Genomic DNA, 23,782 nt, shown 5'->3' on the forward strand with positions numbered 1-23,782 from the left:
TAAAAAACAGACATTTTTTAGAAAAACATGGAAATTTCTGAGCTCTAAAAGCCAAAAAGTTGAGGAAAAATTCTGAAATTTTCATTCTAATATTGGCAATTTTCTTGAAAAAACATGAATATTTTCTCTTCAAACCCAGAAATCTTCCGAAAGTAAATTTCTTTCTTCACTTTTGAAACTCGGAAACGTCCACCTTTTTTTCTAGAAAACTTCTGAGCTCAATCTAAAAATTTCTATGTTTTTTTGCAGAAATGAACTCCTGTTTTGTTCACCTAAACTGGCCGTAACGCGACGTTGTGAATTCCTGCTGTTACTGTTTATATTGAGCTGATTCTACAGTCTGGAGGGAAAGTTATTTCATTTATTCCTGGTTTCCTCTGGAACAAACTGAGGAATTTAAAAGGTTGTTTGCAGCCGAGACAATCACCTTTTTACTGCTTCTATTTTTATACTGACGATATAAACCCACTCTAGTCTAAGTGTTTGTGCACAGAAGGGAAGTGGCGACAATCATGATGTCTTTAGTTTGTGATTTGTGGTTTTTGTAGTTTGTGATCTCCTGAGTGTTTCACTGCTCACTCTTGTAAAATTCAGATGAATAAAACATTTTTTTTTACACATTCCTCAAAGTTTCAGTTGTTTTTTTTTCACTTTCAAACTTTTTGCAGGGAAAATAAAACGTGGAAGATTCTGGATTTTAAAAGGAACAGATCAAGGTTTTTTGTTTCCATTGTTAAAGACTGAAGTACTTTCTAATGTTAATATTTTAAATACCAATGGAAAAAAGTTTTAATATTTTAGATAATTTAACATTCCTTATTTAATTATTTTTGTGTAGGAGTTGTGGTGGTATTACGACTTTATTCTGGTATTATGACATTTATTTTATTGCAGCTTCTCTTAAGATTCTGACTTTACTCTGGCAATATTGTGAATAAATTTATGTATTACATTTTCTTTTGTATTTTAACTTACTGTTGTACGATTTATTCTCGTATAACATTTTTCCCGCCATATGACTCTTTTTCTGGTATTACTTTATTCTTAAGGTTATGACTTTGTCGTACGATTTGTTGTATTCTGACTTTATCTTGGCATAATTTTTGTATCGAGACGTTTTTCTTGTACTATTTCAACTTTATTCTCGTTTTATTACAATTTTATTCCTGTATTTTGTGTTATTGTCGTACAATTTTATTCTTATAAAATACTGGCTTAATTTGGATACAAAATGTTTCTGGCAATATTGTGACCTTTTCTGTTCTATGGTTTTAAAATTACACCTCCTTAAATTGAGTTTATTTAAGTAACACTAAAGTTTTTTGAATTATTACGACCATTTTTCTGTTGTGACTTTATTTTTGTAGCATTGACTTTTTGTCATACAGCCTCATTTTGGTATTATGTCTTTTTTCTTGAATTATTACCATAGTTTTGTAATTTTTGTATTTCTTAAGTCATAGATTCATTACACATAGTAAAATATTTCTATTTTATGTTGAGGGGAAAAGCAGCGTAAAGGCTTAAAATGTTGCCTTTTGACACCAATATATCTCCATATATTAGTTTTTTTTTTCAATTATGATGGATTTACTTTTTCTTTCTAATGAATAAAAAAAAAACAGAATTCATTATATTTTCATACATTTATTCTGCAGAATTGTACATGCGATCCTCTTTCGTATTATAGGTCCATCATGATTGAAATACATTCAGATATTACGGCTATTCAACCTGATCTAATATCGTCTCTGTTTGCAGCCTAAATTTACACAAGAAAAAAAAATCAAACCCACAGATTATCTTTGGTCGAACCTAAAATGTCACGTTAACACTCGGCCTAAAGTGAGACGGTTTGCCTTCTGCTGCCACACCGCAGACGATTTACACCACAGTCAGCTGTACAGATTAAGGCAAGTCCAGTGAGATCGATCCGGAATGAGGGGGCGGGGCTTAAACGGGAGGTGGAGCTTAAAACGGCAGGGGGCGGAGCCTAAAGAGCAGCTCAGATGTAGACGGGTTGCTCCTGCGCCGTCAGCAGGCGGTACATGGCTGCAGGCATCGTCTTCATGTGGATCTGGAGAAGAAAGAAACCAAAATGTTGTTTTTATCTGGGAATAATAAAAATTCTGCTCAAAATGAATCATTTACTTTGTCTGCTAGCAAAGCGGCTAATTAAATCGACCCACTGTGGAGCAAATATTTCAAATACTTTTATTTTCTCTGGTAATTTAAATTTCATCAGGAAAACCTTTTGCTCCTAATATTATTTATTCCAGTTCCTGCTGTTTGCTCTGATGGAAGACATTTTGTCCTGGAAACCAGTTCCAAACTGGTTTCTGTTCTCACCTCTCCCATGGCGTTGGACAGGATCTGGACGATCTTTTCGTGAGGCGTCGCCACGACGCTCTGCCCGTTGATCTCGATGATGCGGTGGCCGACGCGGACGCCGCCGCGCTCAGCGATGCCGCCTCTCATCAGGCTGCAGATCTGCAGGAAGAAGACGAGGAATCAGCTCGACGAGACGACCAGGAAATAATAAAAAATGATCTGAAACACAAACTAAAGTCTTTAAAGTTAAATCGTTAACTTTGTAAGATGTCTTGTTTTGCAGAAAGTATTCCTGGTTCAGTGTTTTTCTGTTGTTGCTGTCGGTAACGATTTTTTTTTGTCATAGAAAGTACTCCATATTCAGTTTTCTTTCCATTTATTTCAAGCTCCTCCTTGCCCGGCGTTTTGTGTTTTTGAGTCGTCATTCTGGATAGAGCCACGTATGGAGCTACTTTCTGAACACTTCCTGTATTTTTACTTTCCTATTAGAAAGTACACCTGGTTGGCTGTTTTTTTTCCTTCCTTTGTTCCATTTCATTTCCACACAGAACATTTCTTTCACACATTCCTTTAGTTTTTCTTTCCTATAGGAAGTATTCCTGGTCCACTCGTTTTATTGTTTTTCTTTTAGTTTTTATTTTGATGTTTTGTTTTACGACTTTATTTTCGTATTACTACAACTTAATATTGTGACTTAATACTTGTACAGCTTTTTTCCCACCATGTGACTTTTTTTTTGGTGTTTATTCTCAAAGTTATGACTTTGTCGTTGGACTTCTCGCATTATTCAAACTTTAATCTGGTAATTTGACATCATTCTCATATTCTGACCTCCAGTTTTTGGTTCAGGGCTGATTGTTTAGATCTTTCTAAAACTTTTGATTTTCTTTCCCACAGAAAGTACCTCTGTGTGGTTTTACCGTCTACTTCCTGTCCTTTCCTGTTTCTGCTAAAATTTGTTACTTACGATCCCGTTCTGGACGCTGAAGCCCAGCTGGTACCGCAGGTCCGGCCTTCGGATCAGCACCATGGTGACCGGAGGACAGCGGACGATGTTCATCTTGATCCTCGACTGAGACTTCAGACCCTGAAGGAAACAACAACGCGGTTAAATTTATTCTCACGAGAGGGAAACCAGGAGGAGGGAGGAACGCTGCAGGTACCTTGATGATGCTCTGGCAGGTGCTGAGCGGTAAGCCCACCAGGCTCGTCCCGTTTATCGTCATGATTTGGTCTCCGATGTTCAGCCTGCCGGACTTCTCGGCCGGCCCGCCGTGCATCAGGCTGGCGATGATGACGGTGGGAAGTATGGAGCCCCAACCCGACTCCACGATCACCACACCCAGGATCTCGCCTTTCTGCTTCTCGATGTAAACCTGCAGGTGGGAAACGGTTTGAGAAATTCACCTTCGCTGAGATCAGGAAGGTTGTTTATGACACTGCAGCACAGCTGCGTCTGAAAAAACCAGCTGTTCATTTAAACCCGCCGGAGGGCCAGAGATGCCAAAAATAACTGACACCAGGCACAGAAAAGACGGTAATGCTGTTCTACAGAAAACACAATAAATTCATGTTCTTTTATTTAATATCAAAAGTAGTTTTCAACTTAATTTTGAGGGTTTTTTTTATTTATTTATTTTTTTACAGTTTTAAAAAAAAAGAAAAAAAGTAACAAATTTTATAGCTTAGCATCCTTTGGTGTCTATGGTTTGCAAAAATTCCTCAACAGTTTTGTTACTTTTAATATGAATCTGAAAAGCAGTTTTGAATTTAATTAAATTTTCTTTTCAGTTTTAAAAAAATGATTTTTTTAGAAAACTTTATGGCAAGAAAGCGCCGTACTTTTTTCTTTTTTAAACTAAATCTAAAAAGTAGTTTTTCAACTTCATGTTCAGTTGCAAAATATTCCTTTTTATAACTGAACATTTTTATGTTGAAATAATAATAATAATAATTACTTTTAAAATTTTCTTTTTTTTTTGTTAAATATAATTTTAGTTTTAAATCATTTTTAACCGTTTTTATTTATGTTTCAAATTTTCTTTTTAACAAACTTTATTGGCCCCATTTTAACTCCATATTCATTTCCTGTGTGGTTCTACGGTTTTGGATGAAAAAAAGACTCATTTGTTGCTGAGGCTCCAAACCAGACGTTCATTTAAAACAAAAATAACTCTGATCAGCCAAAGCAGAGCTGGTGATGCTCTTTTAGAAAACACAAAATTGGTGAATATTTTTTATGCTCAACATGGAGGTGAAACAAATAAAGTTAGTTCAGCTCCCTCTGGTGGCCGGCTTACGTCTCTGCAGTTCTCGGACTTGGAGAAGTGGATGAGGTCGTCGTTGTACATGTCCTGAGTGTTGAGCAGGTCGCTGTACTCCCTCTGGCTCAGGTCCTCGGGGTCGATGCCGTTGGCCCTGAGGAACTCCTGGTAGGCCACGCTGAAGGACTGACCGATGGACTGAGCGATGAGCTGCGCCTGAAATGAGAAAACGTCACGAAAATGTTTAAAACTGTTTATTTAACTAATATTTACTAAAAACTCAACCCATAAATCCAATCCAACACTTTCTGAAATAAATATCTTAACCATCAAGTTAAGTTTTTATCTCCTTGATGACATTTATGTCTACATGACGAGTTTAACAGATTTATTGATGCTGATTTGAGTCAATTTATTAAATCTTTTTAAAAAACTTAAACAAGCACTTTATTACTTAAGAAATAAAATTACTAAGTTTTTGGGCTTTTAAGGAATTCAGCTCTTGTTTCATGATAGCATTCCAAACTTTTATGGAGCTAAATTGGGGCCATTAAGTTATTTAAAAAGAAAAACTTTGTAACTGGAAAAATAAAAATTAAAAATAATTTTGAACCTGCAAAATTGGGTCCATAAAGTTTCTTTAAGATAAATAATAATAATACAACCTTGAGTCTGATAAGTGGTTTCTAAATTGTATGGAGCTAAAATTTTGCCATGAAGTTTATTTGTTGTTAAAACATTTTTTGAAATGTGTAGAAACTAAAAAAAATTAAATAATATTTAGTTTGAATTCTTGTTTTTTTCAGTTTCAAAAATGTTTAACAAGCTTTATGGCTCTACTTTAGCTCCATACTAATTTTGTTAGGTGTAAAAAACACAGATTTGTTCAGAGCAGAGATCGTTATAAAGGTTTTAAACCATGTAAGTTTTTTTCTTTTTTTAACCAGTTATGTAATTCACTCATTTTTAAACACAACAGACTCATGACTAGTGTTGCATATTCTGACATTAAAATCAACATTTTCATTCATTTTGAGCTACTTTTTCAAACAAGTTTATAAAAACCTTTTTAAAAAATCACCATTTTGTATTTTTACCAACACAAAATCTTTCAAAAATCATTTTCTGTGTTTTATAAGGAATGTGTAAAGAGTCTAAAACAATCAAATCTGGATCCTAAAGTGAGAAAAATCACTCAAAAGTCATTTATAGTTGAAAACATTAAATTACTGTATTGGAATAAGTTTAAACATTTTAAAAACGGGTTTAGTTTTGTTTTTAACACCAACCCTTCGTTAAGGACTTGATCATGACTCACATCCTCGGACTCGAACACGTGGCAGATCATCCTGTACATCCTGGTGTCGTCGTGGTTCAGGTCCGTCTGCTCAGCTGTGTGGTCCAGGTTCTCCTGAGCGCTGCGCGACCTCACCATCTTACCCCTCGCCATCAGGACCACCATGTTGCCGATGTCGGCGATGTACGATATGGTTCTCAGCGGCAGGTCCATTAGCGCCTCCTGCAGGAAAGAAATCAGACCAGAAGCTGTGATATTACCGTCTTCAATTTAATCTAATACAAATATATTTAATGAAGAAAAAGCATCAAATGTTCTCAGGAATGTGACAGTAAAGTTACTGTTAGTTTTTTATTTTACTATTAATGACATTTAGAGACTAGCAGCAACTCAGGCGCAGTGGAAGATACACTAATGCTAATCCGCTACTAGCTAAGCTAATTTTTTGTTTAGTGCTTTTGCTAACTTTGAAAACCTTTAGCCCATATAGCTTCTTTTTAGGTCTTTTTACCAGCTTCTATAGAAAGTGTGGTGGCGTATTTCCCTGCTTTGTTGTGGCTTTAGCTCTGAAAAGGATGAAAATGATGTTGGTTTTTTACCTGTGTGTCTGCATTGAGGACTTTGATCCTCTGTGTGGACATGAACAGGTCGACCTCGGCTGTGGACGGACTCTCGCTGTCTGGACTCTACGGAAACACAGAAATGAAAAACCTCCGGTTGTAAATAATCATCGGTTTTTACATAAATACAGCCACCCAGCAGCGACTCACCTTCTTCCTGTTCTTCGCCTGTTTCTGAGCCGCCTGCAGATCAGAAAGCAGAAAACATTTTCAGAGCAACTCGGTTGCCTCGTCCGCTGCACTGACTCGACTCCAAATGCCAAACAAAGGGACAGAAGAGGCTTAGAGGTTTCTGTTTCTATGTGTCCGTGTGTGTGGGAGGTCAGCGGCGGCCATGTTTGGCAGCAGCCGGACGCCAGAGGCGTCTGCGACCGACATCGTCACCAGTTTCCTCTGCATCAGAGTGACACAACGCGGCCTGAAGACAAAACGGGCCGCATGTGTTTGAGGCAGCCGGCGGAGTCACAATGCGACCAAAATTAACTCAGAAACCTCTGGAAATATTAAAATTAAGCTTAATTTAAAAAACAGATTCTTCTTTTGTTCTAAATGTTTATGATTTTAAGATGTATTTTAAGGAATATTAGACATATTTGATATTATTCTTGATTTATTCATTATTTTCTGCAAATTTCCAACTTTTCAAACTCAAAAAATTGTGATATTAATCTCAAAATGTTAGTTTTTCTTTCCTGGAATATTTTTGATATTTTTAAACTCAGAAAAAAAATAATTTTTTTCTCAAATTTCAGATTAGTGTCAAATTGTGGGTTTGTTTTTTTTTTTTAGCAAATTTTAAACTTCTGAAACACAAAGATTCCTAGTTTTTCTCCAAGATTTCTGAGATTAATCTCACAATTTCTGAATGTTTTTCAGGAAAATGTTCAACTTTTAAAACTTAAAAGTTTCCAAGCTTTTTTTTTCTAGAAAGTGTCTGAGATTAATTTCAAAATTTCAATTTTTTTGGCAGAAATTTACTTGTTTTATTTGTTTTTCTTGTATCTTTGCCCTTAATTTGCCATCGTACCGATTACTTAAGTTAAAACGTTGAAATAAAAATCATGTTGTGCATTTTCTCCAAAATTCTTTTATCAAAATTTTAAAAAATGTATAAAAATTCTTACATTTTTATCAAAAATAAAGAATCATTGACTTAAATCAAACTCTTCTGTCTTGCTGAAAACTTACTTGTGAGTTTTGTCTTATTTTAAGTAAACTGAGGTATTTGCACTAGAAGCCAAAACTACTTGGTCATATTTTGTGTTTTTGCAGTGTATTTGTATCCAGTCGGCTGCTGCCAGATTTCAGCTCTGATTTCTCTACTTACTCCTTTATTTCTGGAGTAAATAAAGTCTTTCTGGATCCAGGCTGCAGTATGAGCTCAATCTGCAGGAGGAATGCTAATCAGATCTGGACACAGATCTACAGAACAACATTTAAAAGAAGCTTTAAAATCTCCCGTCTTCCTTCACTCGTCTCTCTTTCTGCCTCCCATATCTCCACTTCATCGTCTCTTTTTTCATATATATTTGTGGCTTATGCACTATTTACTTCCTGGACGGTAATGCAAGCAGAAATCCTGGTGGGTTGGTGGTTCTGCTCCCACAGAATGAAGCTAAAAGCTTCTCGCTAACTGTGTTTGACATCTCTGGGGCCCCAGCGCCGTCGCCGAGCAGCGGGGGCCCGGAGGAAAAGCCGGACCGACTCTGGGAAGGACGCAGCGATCCAAAAGTAATCCCGCCGCACAAAGCCGCGGGCGGCGTCACCTGACTTCAAAAAGAGCAACGTGACAGCAAGTCTGGAGGCACAAAAATAAAACTAATAAAAGCTTTTATTTCATTTTTTAAAAGTGTAACGAATCTCTGTGGTGACTTAGAATTTAATAATTTACTTAAAAAGTAAAACTCTGAGGTTAAAAGTTGCTTTTCAAGCGTTTATATATGGAGTGCCGTTTGTGAAATCACACATTGAAAAATAACCAAAATATTTCTGCTTATTTAGCCTGCAGGGAAAATTTTTATCTTTTTTACTTTTTCATTTTTCATGTCATATTTTCACCAGATTAATTTTACATTTATAAATATCACAGCTTGTTAACTAAATATCGTTCCAAACGAAATATTCAGAAAATGTTTAGTTTGGAAAACAAAGTATTTATTTTGCAAGCTAAACATTTAGCTCGGAAGCTAAATGTTTAAATTTAGAACTAAGTATTTAATTAGCAAAATAAAAAATTTTAATATTTAATTTAGAGGTAAACACTTAACTTGTAGGCTAAATATTTATTTTACAATTTAGGAAATATTTTTCTAAACATTTAATTTTCAAACTAAATATTTAGCTAACAAGCTAAATGTTGCTTAACTAACTGTTTAGTTATTAATTAAATATATAAATTATTTTTCCTTGTGGTTTGAAGTTAAATCAGAATAAATGTTTTATTTTTTCAGGTCAGTTAGTTTTGCTAAATTATTTTTATCAATCAAATGTCAGAATGAGACAGAATTTATGCTAATTAACCCAAAACTAAAATGTAAAAGATGCAGGCAGGATGTCATACTGACGTGTTGAAAGGAGAAATCAGTGAGGAAGAAGCCATTAATATAAAACAAACATAAAAAGCCAAATTAGTTTCAGAAAACAACAACAAGGTCTCTGTAACGTCTGCGTGGCGTTTCTCACCCGGACTCGGCTCATGGCCTCCTGCGCCTGCTGCATGCGGGCGCTCTTGGAGGGCGTCCGCTCTGACAGCAGGTGGGTGCAGCCCAGGTAGGTCGCAGCAAAGATGATGCCGTCAATCAGATCCTCTGGGTCACACGGTCCTGGAACTGCAGGAACCACACGCAGATGTTAAAGCAGGCAACACTGTCTCCATGACAACAGTGTTTAATTTGGATGTTCATGCTAATGGCTAAGAGTTTCCCAACACTTAGTGTCAGATGATGGAGATAAAGGTGAAACGTTTAGCTGTCAGTGTCTAGAGCTAACTGTGCTAACCCTGAAATACTAATCAGAAACATTAGTCCTGCTGATGCTAAAGTGCCACATCAACACTAATGCTAAATGCTACTAAAACATTTTTATTTACCGGAAGCTAATGCTAACAAGCTACACCAATATGGTATTCACCTGAAGCTAATGCTGAAGTGCTACTACAACATGATATTTACCTAAAGCATGAAACTCACCATGTGTCACACTAAACCCAAATTTGTTGGTGTTTGGAAGTATTTTCTATCAAACTGGTTTAACTGGTGTAAAAGCTTGTTTAGCACCAGTTCTATTGACCCAAACTCTCTTTCTGGCCTCCGAAAACCAGAGGATCCAGACGAAAGAGCGGCTTTTAGCTAAAGCTAACTATCCAGCAGGCAGCACTGGAAAACCGGTATATGGTTTTCAAACAGAAACATCCACAACAAACCAAAACAACATGTACAGGAAAACATTTAACTATTTTATATTTAAATTTCAGTTAATTTTACTGTATATGCAGAACAGCAGTTTATATATGAAGACATTATTCAAAGACAAAATGGATCATTTGTTTTGTTTATATTCACTCACCGTCCACAAATGTGGGAAAGGGAGGAAGAGCTCGGCGAATCTGAGAAATCACAACAACACAAAACATTCTGGTCACTTTCACACCAAAGATCAAAACTCATTTACACAAAGCAGGACCTTAGAAAGGTTTTTCTTCCACAGGACTTTCTGCTGCTTTGAGGGTTTAACTTACTATAATCTTTAAGTTACTATAATTTATTACTGAGCAAAACATTCAAGTTTAACTACAAAGTTGAAAATAAGATTATGAATTAACTAAAAAAAAAAAGATATAAGTAATTATTGTTGCTTCCTCAATGTAATTGGTAAAGGTTTTTATGAATATTTCGGTATATTTTTAAATATCGATGATATGGGACTATTTAAATTATAAATATTTATTGAATAACTTAATAATGTGTGTCTATCGTAGTGCGGTTAAACGTTTACTTCCTGGATGGACGCCTTCTGAGGGGGCGACGATGGCTGCGCTTGCGCAGAAGATTGCTCCGGACTCTGCTGTTGCTGCAGACGTTGACCTGATGGTTGCTGAGTCGGCGTCGTGGGTGTGAAGGTCTGCGGTGCCCGTGGCTGCGACTGGTAGCCCTGGTGGTGGTGATGGTTGTGTTGGGGCGGCGGTGCGTGGCCATGTTGCGGGTTCCTGGACGTCTCGGCTCTCAGAGGACTGACGCTGTAGCGGGACGGAGACTCCAGAGTCGACCGAGAAGGGGAGTGAGGAGACGTCTGCGGGGGGAAGATGGCGGAAAACGTTGTAAGTTAGTTTCTAGCATAAGCTAGCAAACTGATAACTTCCTCCGGTAGAATTTCTAACGGGCCAATCAGCGAACAGAAGGAGAAATTCTGAACAATGACGTCAATTTTCTGCGCTGTAGTCTGCCTGTAGTTTTAGCAATGGCTAAACGAAGCCGTTCATTTCCGTTTTCAGCTACGCCTATAAACATTTTAATAAGATTAACAGCCATTTTGTTCAGGTCGCATTTCTCTTTTCGCAGTAGAGGACAGTTGTTTACAGCGCAGGCAATAAGAAATTAGCTTCATAGCGTCAAATTGGCGCATTAAATACGTCACAACCAAACGTTAACCAGCAACGATTGTTTGCTAACGTTTTGAGAAAAGCAAATAGCTTGAAGAAGAGACTTTTTATGTTTTATTGTCTCTAGTGACCTTTATTTGATATTGAATTGAAAGGATATAATAATATAAAACATGAGTAAATGCAAAACAACATTGTTCAAGTACAAAATGTACAAAATCAAACAAAATTGACATGCAGCTAAAGTATTTTGTAGTGCAGTTGATTGACACCAAATTTGTTTGATTTGGTAAATGTGGCCTGGCTGGTTGACCTTTCATAATCTCTATGATGATTTATTAATATCTTTAAAATGATGGCTGCACAAACGGATTAATTTACAGGAGGTGGTGGGGCCAACTTCTCTTCCTATCAACTAGGAAAACATCTGGTTCTCTACTCCAGACTGAATGTTCTTACTTGATTTACAGATTCAGATTCTTCATTGGAAAAAGTTACAAACTTTGACCAAAGTCAACAACTCTGGGTGTCATACTAACGTTGGTTTGCATTGGATATGCTTCCTCCGTTGGGCTGACCTCTTGTCTCATCACCCAGATCGGCTCCACCGGTTGGTCTGGTGTGTAGGGAGACCGCACCGCCTTGGTCTTCACTCCCTCAATTGCCTCTTTGATGTCTTTAATTGCCAGGCTGATGGCATCTCCTGATCCTTTTGTAGCATCCCCTGAGAGACCCGCCAAATTCCTGTCTTCACCCACCCCAGCCGGTCCAGGTGATTGGGTCTTAGATTGGGGTTGTGGCTGCCTAGATGCCAGCCTACCAGTCTTGGATAGAGGGCTTTTATCAGCACTATCGCCCTCGCTGTCGGACTGCCCGTCGTAGTGGTGTAGCCGGCAGCCAACAGAGCGGTCTATAGGGAAGGGACGGGACCCTCGGTTCCTACCCTGCCTTGCAGTGTGGTGGGAACTCTCCGTAGGGGAGGATGGCGCCCCTTTTTGAACACTCTTCACTCTATGTCCGACAAAGGTCTCCTGCTGGGACTCTTGCTGGGCTTTGTTAGACTCGGGTCTCCAACCAGATTGTCGACAAGGTTCCCGCTGCATTTCAGGGTAGGAGGTCTTCAGAGGTTCGGGGAAAGAGTTTGGATGACATTTTGGCTCAGAATACGACTCAAAGACAGGCTCTGTGTATGTCTTCTGGTGGGACTCCGTGTAAAATTCTGCATAGGTTTTAGGGTGAGACTCGGAGCAAGAAGTTGAGTGAGACAGTGAGCAAGATTCGGAGCAATCCTCTTCCTCTTCTTCAGGTAAAGGATTGTTGTCAGGTAGCGAGCTCATACTGATGTCCTCACTGAAGTGGTCCAGCTGGGGGAAAGGTGGTACGTCAGGAGAGGAGGGAGGAGTTGGTGACTGTAAAGGAGGCGGGCTGTGGAGAGGTCCATCCATGCTCAGAGAGGCGGCGCTCTCCGTGTCCGAGCAGAGATCTGTAATTTCACTTCCCTGAGCTGTAGGATCCTCTTCTGCGTTCTCCATGACTCCTTCCCGGTCCTCCTCCACCCTTTCTGCTTCTTCTGCTCTTTCATTGTGGCTACAGCTTGGGTTCCCTCCAGTGGGCTGGAAGTTTCCATCCTCCTCTACTTCTTTGTGTTCCTCTTTCTCTTTGACTTCCTCCGATTCCTCTTCATGCTCTGCTTTGTACTCATCGTGGTCTTCTTCAGCGTCAGCCGGTGTATTTTGGGGCTCAAGTTGCACGTCACCCATTGCAGGAGCAGAACTGACATGTGTAGGAGTAACAACAGCGACTGGAGTCTGATGAGGAGATCCTCTGTCTTGTGATTGGTTCAGGACAGGATCAACAAAACAGACTTCCTGCTCCCGTATCTCGGCTGCACCTTCTCTCTCTCCAGCGCCAGGTGAAGACACCTGGATTTCTCTAAACTGCTGCCTCTGTCTGTGATTTCTAAGTCTGGGGTTTGGGTCACCATGACGGCGGTAGCGGGCAACGGCAGGACGGTGTTGTTGCACGGGACGGGGCTCGGCATCCTGACCCTCAGCCCCGTCTGGCCCGGCAGAGACGACCGTCGGGGCCGCACCAGGACTCTGAACTTGCCCTGACGGAGGCCGGCGGCGGTGACGAGGAGGTCCGCGACCGGCTGGGTGGTGATGGTGGTGATGATGTGCAGAGTGGTGGTGATGCCGGTGGGGATGGTGAGGAGGCATTTCCCCATCCTGGTTCTGCATCTGACACGGCCTCCAGGAGCGACGGACGGGCGGTTCGCCGTTGGTTCCGTTGGGCTGCCTGGTCCTCGGAGGCACAGAGGCCCCCATCGGCTCCTCGTCTGCTTCGCCTGTGGCATCTTCCTGATACTTTTGACTCATTTCTGGGACGGGATTGGACTCAGAACGGCTTTGCAGATCATCAACCCACTCACAGACCAACCTGGAAGAGAAAGAGACAAGAGACAGTCTGCCTTTACTAGCTGAAGAGAATATTTATTCATTTTAAACATTAACTCTACAAACAGCACCCCATAATTGTATTTATATGTTAAAATGGCCTAATCACTCAATATTTATCTTCTACACTACATTGTGTTGGTGTCACATAAAATCCCAATGAAATAAACGGATGGAGGTTTAAAAACATTTTCAAGGCACTGTGTGAAAAAAGGCAAACATGACATGATGTTTAACTTTGGCCCCACCCTGCTTTTGTTTCACTAATACTAAAAATGTAAATCCTCAGAGAATCATTTAATCTGCAATGTTCATCCGTCCACCAGCAGCTGGCAGATGGCACCAGGAGGAGGAGGAGGAGGAGGAGGAAGGGCAGGAGGACAAGGAGGGACCTTTATCTGGTACCTGATAGGAGCTGACAGAGGGGAGCAGATCGGGCAGCACTCTGAATAATAAATATGCTCTGTGAACGAAAACGACCAGATCCGTTCTGATATTTATTTAACGCGACGCTCAGAAGACGACCAGGATTTACTGCAACTTCACCGAATATCAGATCAGCTCCAGAAAAGGTCAAAGGAAGAACAGAAACTAGAAAACCTGATTTAAGATTTTAAAAAAGCCTTTAGAGTTATTTTACCCAAACATCAGATCATTCAGTTCATCGTTTTCCTGGTTCAATTCTTGCATCTTTGAACAATTATTTTAGATGCAGGCAAGAGGATTTTTTTCCTCTTACTTTTAACTTTCTGACAGTTGCTATGACACGTAACCGTGGCAACAAGGTGCCTTTTTTTTATTAGCTGAAGCAGCAGATTAGCATTTCAAAAGCTAAGAAAAACTACCTGAACTACAACCTTGAAACCCAAAGGAGTCAAAAAAAGAAGGATTGATGGATGTAGAGCAGAGAGAAGAAGAAAGGTCAAACTGTCTCTTCTCCACAGGTGTCAAACTCGAGGCACGCGGGCCAAATCCGGCCCGCTGCAGCTATTTAACTTGAACTTAAAGGTAACAGTTGTGAGCTTTAATGTTATTATTCAAATCAAATCAGTCAATGTGGAAAAAAATTTTAAAATAAGAATCAAAAATCACATTTTAACAGGGTTATATTTTTAGAAGCAGAAATCCAAGTACAAAAACATGCAAAATGTGTGAATTTTGAAGAACAGATCCTGTTTAAATGTGGACATGATGACGTCTGGACTGGAAACGGATAAACGAGTGAAAGGGTAAAGGTTAATGGTGATCCAGTAATTTGAGCACCAACCACAACTGCCAGCATGGGACCAGAAAGGCTAATAGTCTTCCCCGTTTGGGGTTTATTGGAGCTGGCAAGCGGCGGCCATGTGGTTAGACGAGGAGAGTCGGGAGGAAAAGGCAGTCTGGGTCACAGATGGCCCGGCAGCGAGGCCGATGGCCGGACCCGGCCGGAGCCGCCTCCATCTGTCCATCTGCAGTGAAAGCTGCCGGGGGATTTGGAGGCATCATTAAGTTGCTGAACATATCCTGACGACACCTCAAGCACGCAGCGGATTCATCTGCTGAGTGGCTACCAGAGGTTTAGGACTGATTAGCAACTGTAACGGTGAAAAAGAGCGAGTCTTTGGAAAGCAAAGATCGACAGAAGGAACCTCAATCTGACAATAAATCTGCAGTAACTTTGTATGTTTGGAAAAGCAATATTTCAACCTCCGTCTTCAAACTGCACAGAAAAGACTGTTGATGTCTGAAACCAACTCTGATGAAAAACGGCGACACTTTCCATCTATCAACGCCAAGACGGCCTTTAGGTGTAAAACCTCTCCATTCAGCCTCTCTGTATTGTTTTTGCTCAGTTTATAAAATGTGTTTTGCTGCCTGAATAACATATTTTAAATCCCAACAGTCTGTTTGCACAAAGAAACCAAGTATAAATCTTCCCTTTCTGATTTTCCTTCATGCAGAGACGCTTTCTGTTTCTCCCTCACTCTGAACTGTGGGAAATGCTTAACATGAATAAAATAAATATCTAAACCTGCAGAGAAAGAGGAACATGAAGCGATCTAAATTAAATATGGTTTGTGATTGTTGTGTAGTCTGAAAGCAGGCTGTCAGAAACCTACAGTCAGCAGACTGAGTCCACTGCAGAGGAGGAAACGGTTGGCGCCTCAGCTGACTGCTTTAGACGCCCTATCCACAAAACCTGGTTGTCCAAAGCAACTTTTAATGAAACTTCTCATGAACTCATCATTTTTAGAAAGATTTTCATCCATTCAAACATATAAAATAACCTAGAAAGCTGCGGTAACTCCTCCAGGCCTGTAGGTGGCGGTGTGATGCCTGTATTATAATAAAAAATATATATTATGACATTTTCTACATGTAATGGCTGTGAGAAAGCAAGACTTTAATTTTTCAGCTTTCTACCTCTGTCTGCTACTAAACATGTTATGTTTTTATATATCGGTGACCTAATATCTGATTTTCTATGGAAAGTGACTCCAAGTTATTGGAAAAAACAATATTCTTGTATCATTATGACTTTTTTCTCATATTATTTCGACTCTTTATTCTATAATTTTATGACTATTCTGTTCATATTACAACTTTATTCTGGTATTATTTTTTATTTACTGTTTTAGATCTTTATTCTCCTAATATTATGACTTTATTCTCTTAACACAAATTTTTTCTGCAATATTCTGCCTTTTTTTCTCGCAATGTGAGTTTATTCTCATAGCTGTATTCTCTTTATATCCTGAGTTTATTATTGTATTATTACAATTTTACTCTCACAACATGACATTATTTTAATTATTTATTTATGTTTTAATTAGCCTGGCTGTAATACTCCATCGTAGAACACAGCAGTTTGCTCAGATGAGACCAATTAAAAACATTCAACGTGCAAAATTCTTCAAAAGCCCGAAGACGTGAAAAGCAGGTAGGATCAGAACCCAAAAGAACATTACAGGTGTTTCTACACGTGTGATTACTGTTGCAACACTTGAAATATGTGAAAAAATATGAAACATTTAGGAGAAACAGCATTTTTACAAGGCTGAAGAACTGATAATATATAATTTATTTTAAGAAACCTTCACATTAAAGGTGATGTGAGCATTTCTTCGTAGCCTGATTCATCCAGGGTGTGTGTGTGTGTGTGTGTGTGTGTGTGTGTGTGTGTGTGTGTGTGTGTCAGTCACACACCGTGACAAACACAAGCTCCCAGCCAGCATATGCTCCGTGTTGGGATGCATCAATTATCACTTTCCAGGCGTCACGACCGCTCAGGATGATGAATTCATAAGAAAATAAATAAATAAAAAGACAGGCAGGTGCTTTTATTTTGAAGGCCTTAAATCCCCTCCTGTGGTCATGTTCGGTTTCATTAAGGCCCAAAGGTTCCTCTTTCTTAAACATCTGTGGTTCCGGGCCTGTGTGGTCACTCTGTTCCCGTGTTTCCTGTCATTTAGAGGCTGAAACAAAACGTCCTCGGCTGCCTGATTTTAGAAATTAATGACATTTATTTTGAAATTACATCCATCCAAAAATGTCGGAGCGGTTTTATAAACGTCGCTGTTTATGATTTCCCCCCCGCAGGTGCACAATAATCCCAACAAACATAATAAATGTTCGACTGTCGGACGTGACAGCCGCTGATTTTACCTTCATGTTAGAGGAGGAGAGGCCCGGCTCCGGTCCACATCGTCCCGCCCGGGTCGGCTCGGTTCGGCTCGGTTTGCTCCCTCCTCCGGACAACCTGGTGGGATTAAAACGGAAAGCTCGGCCCCCTCCGTCCGCACCGTGACATCAGAGCGGATTAGCGAGGCACAAAGCGCCTTTAGCAGCAGCAGCTGATGCTGGACAGCAGCGGCTCGACCCGCCTACTCCATCAGCAACCTGCAGAGCGCTGCGACACGCTGCCCGGAGCGGCCGCTGGGGGCGCTGTGGCCCGCGGCGGGGGCGCTGCTGGTGACGTCAGGGGCTGCGTGCATGAAAAACAAACTTAACAGAAAGCAGGAACAATGGAAATAGAAAGAGTACTAAACAAACAAAAAAAATTAAAAGTAATAATAAAAAAAAGAAATATAAAATTTATATCAGGGAATATTTACATTCAGCCTATGAATTAAAAACAAATTCAGAAATACCTTATTGATCCCAAAGGGAAATCAAATGTAACTCGTATAAATTTAAATTCTATACTATAAAAGTATGTAAAATTTTAAACTGAACATCAACAGAAAAAAAGGTTATTCCAGTAATTTAAATAAATTGAAGCTCATGAACAGATTTAAATATTTCAAGTGTTTATTTATTGTGCCTACAGGTTATTAAACTACTATATTCAGTTTCTCTAAATAAATAAATAAATATTACTATTATCAGTTGCTGATTATGGAGGACTGATTCTGTCAACATTGGCAGAAAATATAGAAATACATAAATGGCTTCATGAAGTAATTATTTATCATTACTTATTTTTTATTTTTGTTGGGTGCTATGGATCAAAAAAAGTATTATGTCATCTTAAGTAATGTGCCGAATTGTATGTAAAAAAAAAAGAACATATTTATTTGTGCAGTTTGACACAAGTACATGTTTGTTTATCAATTTTAACTGTATTATTGTAATATCAGTAGCTATTATTTATATTTTATTTCCAGTTTTATTGTTTCTTTATTTGTTTTCTTTTGATTTCATTATTTTTTTCATTATTTGCATACTGTGCATTTATTTAATACATCTGTTCATCTACTGTGACATTTTATTTCATTAATGTTTTCTCACTTTCTAAATATTCAACATTTAACAATTTTTTAATTCATTTTGTCACAAAGTATAAGGAGAAAAAATAGATAAGGAAAATTTAAAAAATAAATCCTTAAATAAACAAGAGAGAAAATAAATCAACATGTGATTAAAAGAAATGACAGAAAACTAATTAAGTTTCCAGTCATTAAGCGTCCAGTTTTGTAGGGGAATATTTTGATCCTTATCTGAGTTTGTTGCTATTGTAGCCAGAAATGCTCCAGCTGTTGCTGTGTGGGTGGATTGTGGTTTTCAACCTGAGCAGATGGAAAACGCAGGAAGTTCTCCAGAAACGTGGATAAATTGGCCTCCAGCATCAGAGGCCCGTTTTCACACACGGCAGCCATCTCATCTGCGTCACAAACACCTTGAAGTCCCGCGGGAGCTCCCCGTTGCCGTGACAACGGCATGTAATGCAGGGATGGTGGTGGTGCGGGCCGGTAACCATGGCATCCGGTGTGTTATTACCATCCAAGGCGCCCTTGATCCCACACAGGGAGGCCGCCGCTCTTCGTTGTTGCCAGAGGAAGTGTGAGAACCTCCAGGTTTAGAAACACGTCAGACAGCCTGAGAGGAAAGATGATCACATAAACCGCAGCTTTTATTCTCCAGGTTAATGTCCCCGCTCTTCTACTGTCAGGGAACGCTTCAACCATTTCTGTAAATGTGTTGGCAAACATGAATAAACCGTCATTCTGGACTAGAGAGCCAACAGTCAGCACACAAAACTGTAGCTTCTGGCATCAGCGACGCTCATCGTCCTCTCAGGTTATCAGGGATCAGCTTCAGAGAGGATGATGGGCAGACTGGGGTCAGGCTGGGGTCAGGCTGGGGTCAGGCTGGGGTCAGGCTGGGGGTCAGGCTGGGGTCAGGCTGGGGGTACAGATTGAAAATAATAAACAAAAAAGGGAATATTACTTGCATTAACCCTAAAGCACTAATCATAAACATTATGATTTATGATGTTTATGTGCTACACCAACAAAGGACTTAGCAGAAGCTAATGCTAAACACTAATTACAAACGTTCGTTCTGCTAATTCTAAAGCGCTATACCAGCACGGTGCTTAGCAGAAGCTAATGCTAAAGCATTAATCAAGGATTCAAGGATTTTTATCTTTGCTTGTCTGTGGTATGAAATTCAGACTCAGGTCCCAGATTAATAAATTTACTGCACAAAAAAATTAATAATAAAATAATTTATGTGGTATAATCACAAAAGTTAGTTTTGCTAATTCTAAAGCACTGTACCAACACAGGACTTAGCAGAAGCTAATGCTAAAGCGTTACTTTGATTTAATTTAATTTTGACGTTATAATTTTTATAATGGTCTTAGATTTTATATTTTTGGTCATATCTCGTTCTCTACTGTCTGTGTTTATTTTGTTTCTGAAGTGAAATTGCTGCGTATGAGGCGCGGTGGTGAAACCTGAAACTGCTGCTGCGCAAGTTACCCAGCAGGTTGTTGCTAGGCAACCAAAGAGCGAGAGAGTTACTAGATTCCCCAAACCTAGCTTAGCTGGTAGTTAGAGGTGGCTAAAGCCTTAAAACTATGCTTAATTACGCACGCTATCATTTAAAATCCCAATAAAATCCATCAAAGTTTGTATTTTTAAAGTTACAAAACGAGGAAACTTTGATTGAGTGAAAGTTTCCACTCATTCAATCACCTGTGAAGTGATGTTTAGCTGCTGTAGGTCTCCACCGTTTCTCCTCCAACAGCGTTTTGAGGTCAAAACTTCCTAACCGTATAAAAGCCTCTGGATGGGCAGCATGTGTCGTCCTTCGGTCGTTCCTGATGCGGCCGCCTCGCCGTTGATGCAGGAAATTAAATAAATAAACTGAAGACTGAAGTCGGAAATGCAAACCAGTTGGAAATTACAGCCGACTCAGAAACCTCTGAAGGTTTTTAACCTGCTGCTCCTCTGAACAGAACCAGCTGGGCAGTGAGTCAGAAAACACAATCAGGGGGAAAATTGACTTCTGGAGATCAAACAGCAGAAATGTGAGTAAAAACAGAGAAATGTGAGTAAAAACAGAGAATGTGTGACTGTGGAGGAGAGGAGGGATCAGAGGAGTGTTTCTGTTTTCCTGCGCGGCTGCTGAAGGGAAAGTTTGTTCCACTGCACGGCGTCTCCAGAGGAAGAGGACAGCTCTCCTTTTGTTTCCTCATGGCCGCCTGTCAGAAATCTGCAGGCTCTGCTGGGATTTTACACTTTAGAGCCGAAAAGCACAAAGTTTCTTATTTTACCCAAAGATAATTAAATTCTGACAATATGGTGATTATTTATATTCAGCATCTTTATCTTTTTCCTTCCCTTTGTCTTTGTTTCCTTTAATCATCCCTTCTTTCTTTCATTCCTTTTCTTTTCTTCCTTGTTTTTTTCCTGAATCTTTCCTTTCTCCTATCCTTGTGTCCTACCTTTATTCCTCCCTTCTTATCCTTCGTTTGTTCCTTCCTTCCTAACTTCCTTCTTTCCTTTCTTACTTGTGTCCTACTTTATTTCATTCTTGTCCTTATTTCATTCCTTCCTTCTTTCCTTCCATTCTCACATCCTTGTGTCCTACTTTCATTTCTTCCACCCTTGTCCTTATTTCCTTAATTTACTTCCTTTTCTTCCTCCCACCCTTGTGTCCTACCTTCATTCTATCATCCTATCTTGTTTTTTCTCTCTTCCTTCCATCCTTTTTTTATTTTTATGGGCAGAATTAGTTTCTAAAACCAATAAAACACAACAAGCTGCAAATATGAGCCTCAAATATATTTTCCTAACGAGTTACAGCGTTTTCTTCTTTATTTAAAGCGAACATTTGCAGGAGTTTTTGCTAGTTTTCTTCCAAAAGAGGCTGCAATGCTGAGACGTGGCCACTAGGGGTCACTGAATCCTTTACGGTAAACGGAAGTTTGTCTCCTGCATTTCAGCCGCTGCAGCTTCATTATCTCACTTGGTTACCTCATATTTAGGAGTTCAGTTTATTTAAGCTGCTGATGGCCCGCCAGCGTCTCTGTTTAATATTGTTTGATGAAAAACGCCTGTTGCTCGGTAACAAAGTGAATCAACTCGTTAAATCGTTTTTTGTTTTTTTTATTAATATGTTTCCAATTATGGAGGGAAACAGCATTTCCTGATTAAATGGGAGAACATGAGAAAAAGAAACAGAGAATTTTAAAGGAAGATTTAAAGATTTGCTTCTATAAAAAGGAAATTTAAGATGAAAATGTTTTGAATTAATATTTTATTGGAAAAACTCCAACAGAAATCAAGAACCTCAGAAGCTTTTTCAGCTTAAATACAGTAAAAAGTGGCTCTACTAAGACAGCTTTCAGATTTTAATGAAAACCAGGCATCATTTGCCTTCCATTCCTCAACTAAGCATAATTCTATGGAGATCTGATCCTGCCAAAGTTGTCATAAATAAATGCATATAAAAAAATAAAAATGGCTGGATAAAGTAAAAACTGTGACAAATATTGAATCCAAAAAAATAAAAAATAGGAACTTTCCCAACTTATTTCATTATATTTGATATAAATTCATATTTGTTCATTATTTTTTAATATTATTGCTATGAAATGTTTCTATTTTATTTCCATATTATTGTTTTATTAATTAGCTTATTTTTATTTCATTGTTTTTCATTTAAAATAATTTTTAAAAAATAATGAAAATAATGCGAAAAATATTAACTTATAAATAAGGAAATTAATAAAACAAAGCAAGTAAATAAAATGTAAATAATAGTGATAATGTTAGATAATAAATAATATTTATTCATGTGACACTGTTTTTACTTTTTTATTTCCTGAATGCAACATTAGGCACATTAAATATCTATATATTTAATGTGCCGAAATAGTTCTATAGTTATTGCCAGTTTTGGCAGCAACAGTCCTCCTTACACATTGTGTGCGTGCATCACTTAAAGGCTTCGTAAAGCTGTTTTACTTTAAGGCTTTTTTTGATCTTTTCCCCTTCAAGCTTCACTCTGAGTCATGTGGTCTGAGCTCATTCACTCCACCCAGAAAGTCTCTGCTGCAGGAAGCAAAAACTTATAATCTGTTACTTTAACTGTAAAAACACCAAATATTACCAAATATTACCAAGTATTTCTGGTCCAGGTTTTAGCGCAAATATCACAGTACACTTAAAAAGAGCTGCAACTAACGACTATTTTAGTAATTGATTAGTTTGACGATTAATCGGATAAAAAATTGGCACATTCAGCAGATTTCTCATTTATCTTCTTAAACTGTTTAAAAACTATTTTAGAAATACATTAAAAGATGCAAATCAATGCAATGCCTTTCTTAAAAATAGAAAATATCTATATTTTATTGCCTAAAATGCATTGAAATTTGTGAATTTGAACCAGGTGAAGTTAAAACTGCAACTTAGGGAGTTTTTGGTAAACAAAAAATATACATAAATAAAATCACAACCAATGTATTTTTATCTTAAATTAACATAATGTCTATATATTTGAATATATATAAAAACAACAGTGAATATGTTGTTTTTCAGTTTATATACTCCAGTTAATAATAAATCGATTATTAAATCAGCTGATTCTTTTAATAATTGATTAATCAAGATTAATTAAAAAAAAGTTTTATCTTTAATTTGCAGAATGTATGTATTTTTGTACAGTTTTGGCTTAATTCCTGCTCTAAATATGTTGCTTATAAGCAAAAGGTCATTTTTTAAAAACTTGTATATTTCAGTTAACAATGAATCAATTCCTAAATTAACTGACAATTATTTAAATAATCAATTAATCACAGTTTATCTGATTAATTGTTTCAGCCTTACATTTGAAACCAGACAAGACTAACTTATTAACTTTTCAGCAAGATATTAGAGTTTGTTTTAAGTTAATTATTCATTAATATTGAAGAAAAGGTATGAATTCCAGTGGTAGATAATTTCACTTATAACAAGAACTTGTTTTAATCATTATTAAGGAAATACTTACTTAAAACAAGCACTTATATTCTGCTGAAAAGCTACTTGTAAGTCAGTTTTGTCTTATTTCAAGTACAGGACTAAAATGATTAATCATGATTAATCAATGGGTGAAATAATTGTCAACCAATTTTGTCATTGATTAATCGTTAACTGGAGTATGCAGAGTAAAAAATCATATTGAATTTAAACAAGCTCTTTTGTCTTATTTCAATTGCAGGGCGGAAACAAATATTTGTGATTAATCAGTGGTTGAAATAATTATTCAGTAGTCGATTAATCGCTAACTGAAATATCCAGGCTTAAAAACAATGTAATTAAGCCCAAACTGGAAGATATATATATATATATATATATATATATATATATATATATATATATATATATATATATATATATATATATAATCTGTAAATGTAAGATAAAACCACCTTTGCTGTGAATGTTTTAGACATTTAT

The 23,782-nt window shown here is 38.0% G+C and overlaps 1 protein-coding gene across 1 annotated transcript; it reads right to left on the reverse strand.

The window, feature by feature from the left end:
- Positions 1-1,627: 1,627 nt before the first annotated feature.
- On the reverse strand, positions 1,628-17,472 carry LOC116724444 (amyloid-beta A4 precursor protein-binding family A member 1-like). The gene is made up of 13 exons (XM_032570161.1): positions 17,214-17,472; positions 11,649-13,548; positions 10,506-10,799; positions 10,077-10,116; positions 9,195-9,340; positions 6,663-6,695; positions 6,492-6,578; positions 5,914-6,114; positions 4,632-4,811; positions 3,495-3,707; positions 3,299-3,418; positions 2,350-2,490; positions 1,628-2,077 (listed from the first exon to the last, which is right to left on the reverse strand). Exons 2-13 carry the CDS (start codon positions 13,485-13,487, stop codon positions 2,006-2,008), a joined length of 3,366 nt encoding a protein of 1,121 aa, XP_032426052.1. The 5' UTR covers positions 13,488-13,548; positions 17,214-17,472; the 3' UTR covers positions 1,628-2,005.
- Between the last annotated feature and the right edge of the window lie 6,310 nt (positions 17,473-23,782).

The sequence above is a fragment of the Xiphophorus hellerii genome, chromosome 8 (genome assembly GCF_003331165.1).
Source record: "Xiphophorus hellerii strain 12219 chromosome 8, Xiphophorus_hellerii-4.1, whole genome shotgun sequence".
Classification (NCBI taxonomy): Eukaryota; Metazoa; Chordata; class Actinopteri; order Cyprinodontiformes; family Poeciliidae; genus Xiphophorus; species Xiphophorus hellerii.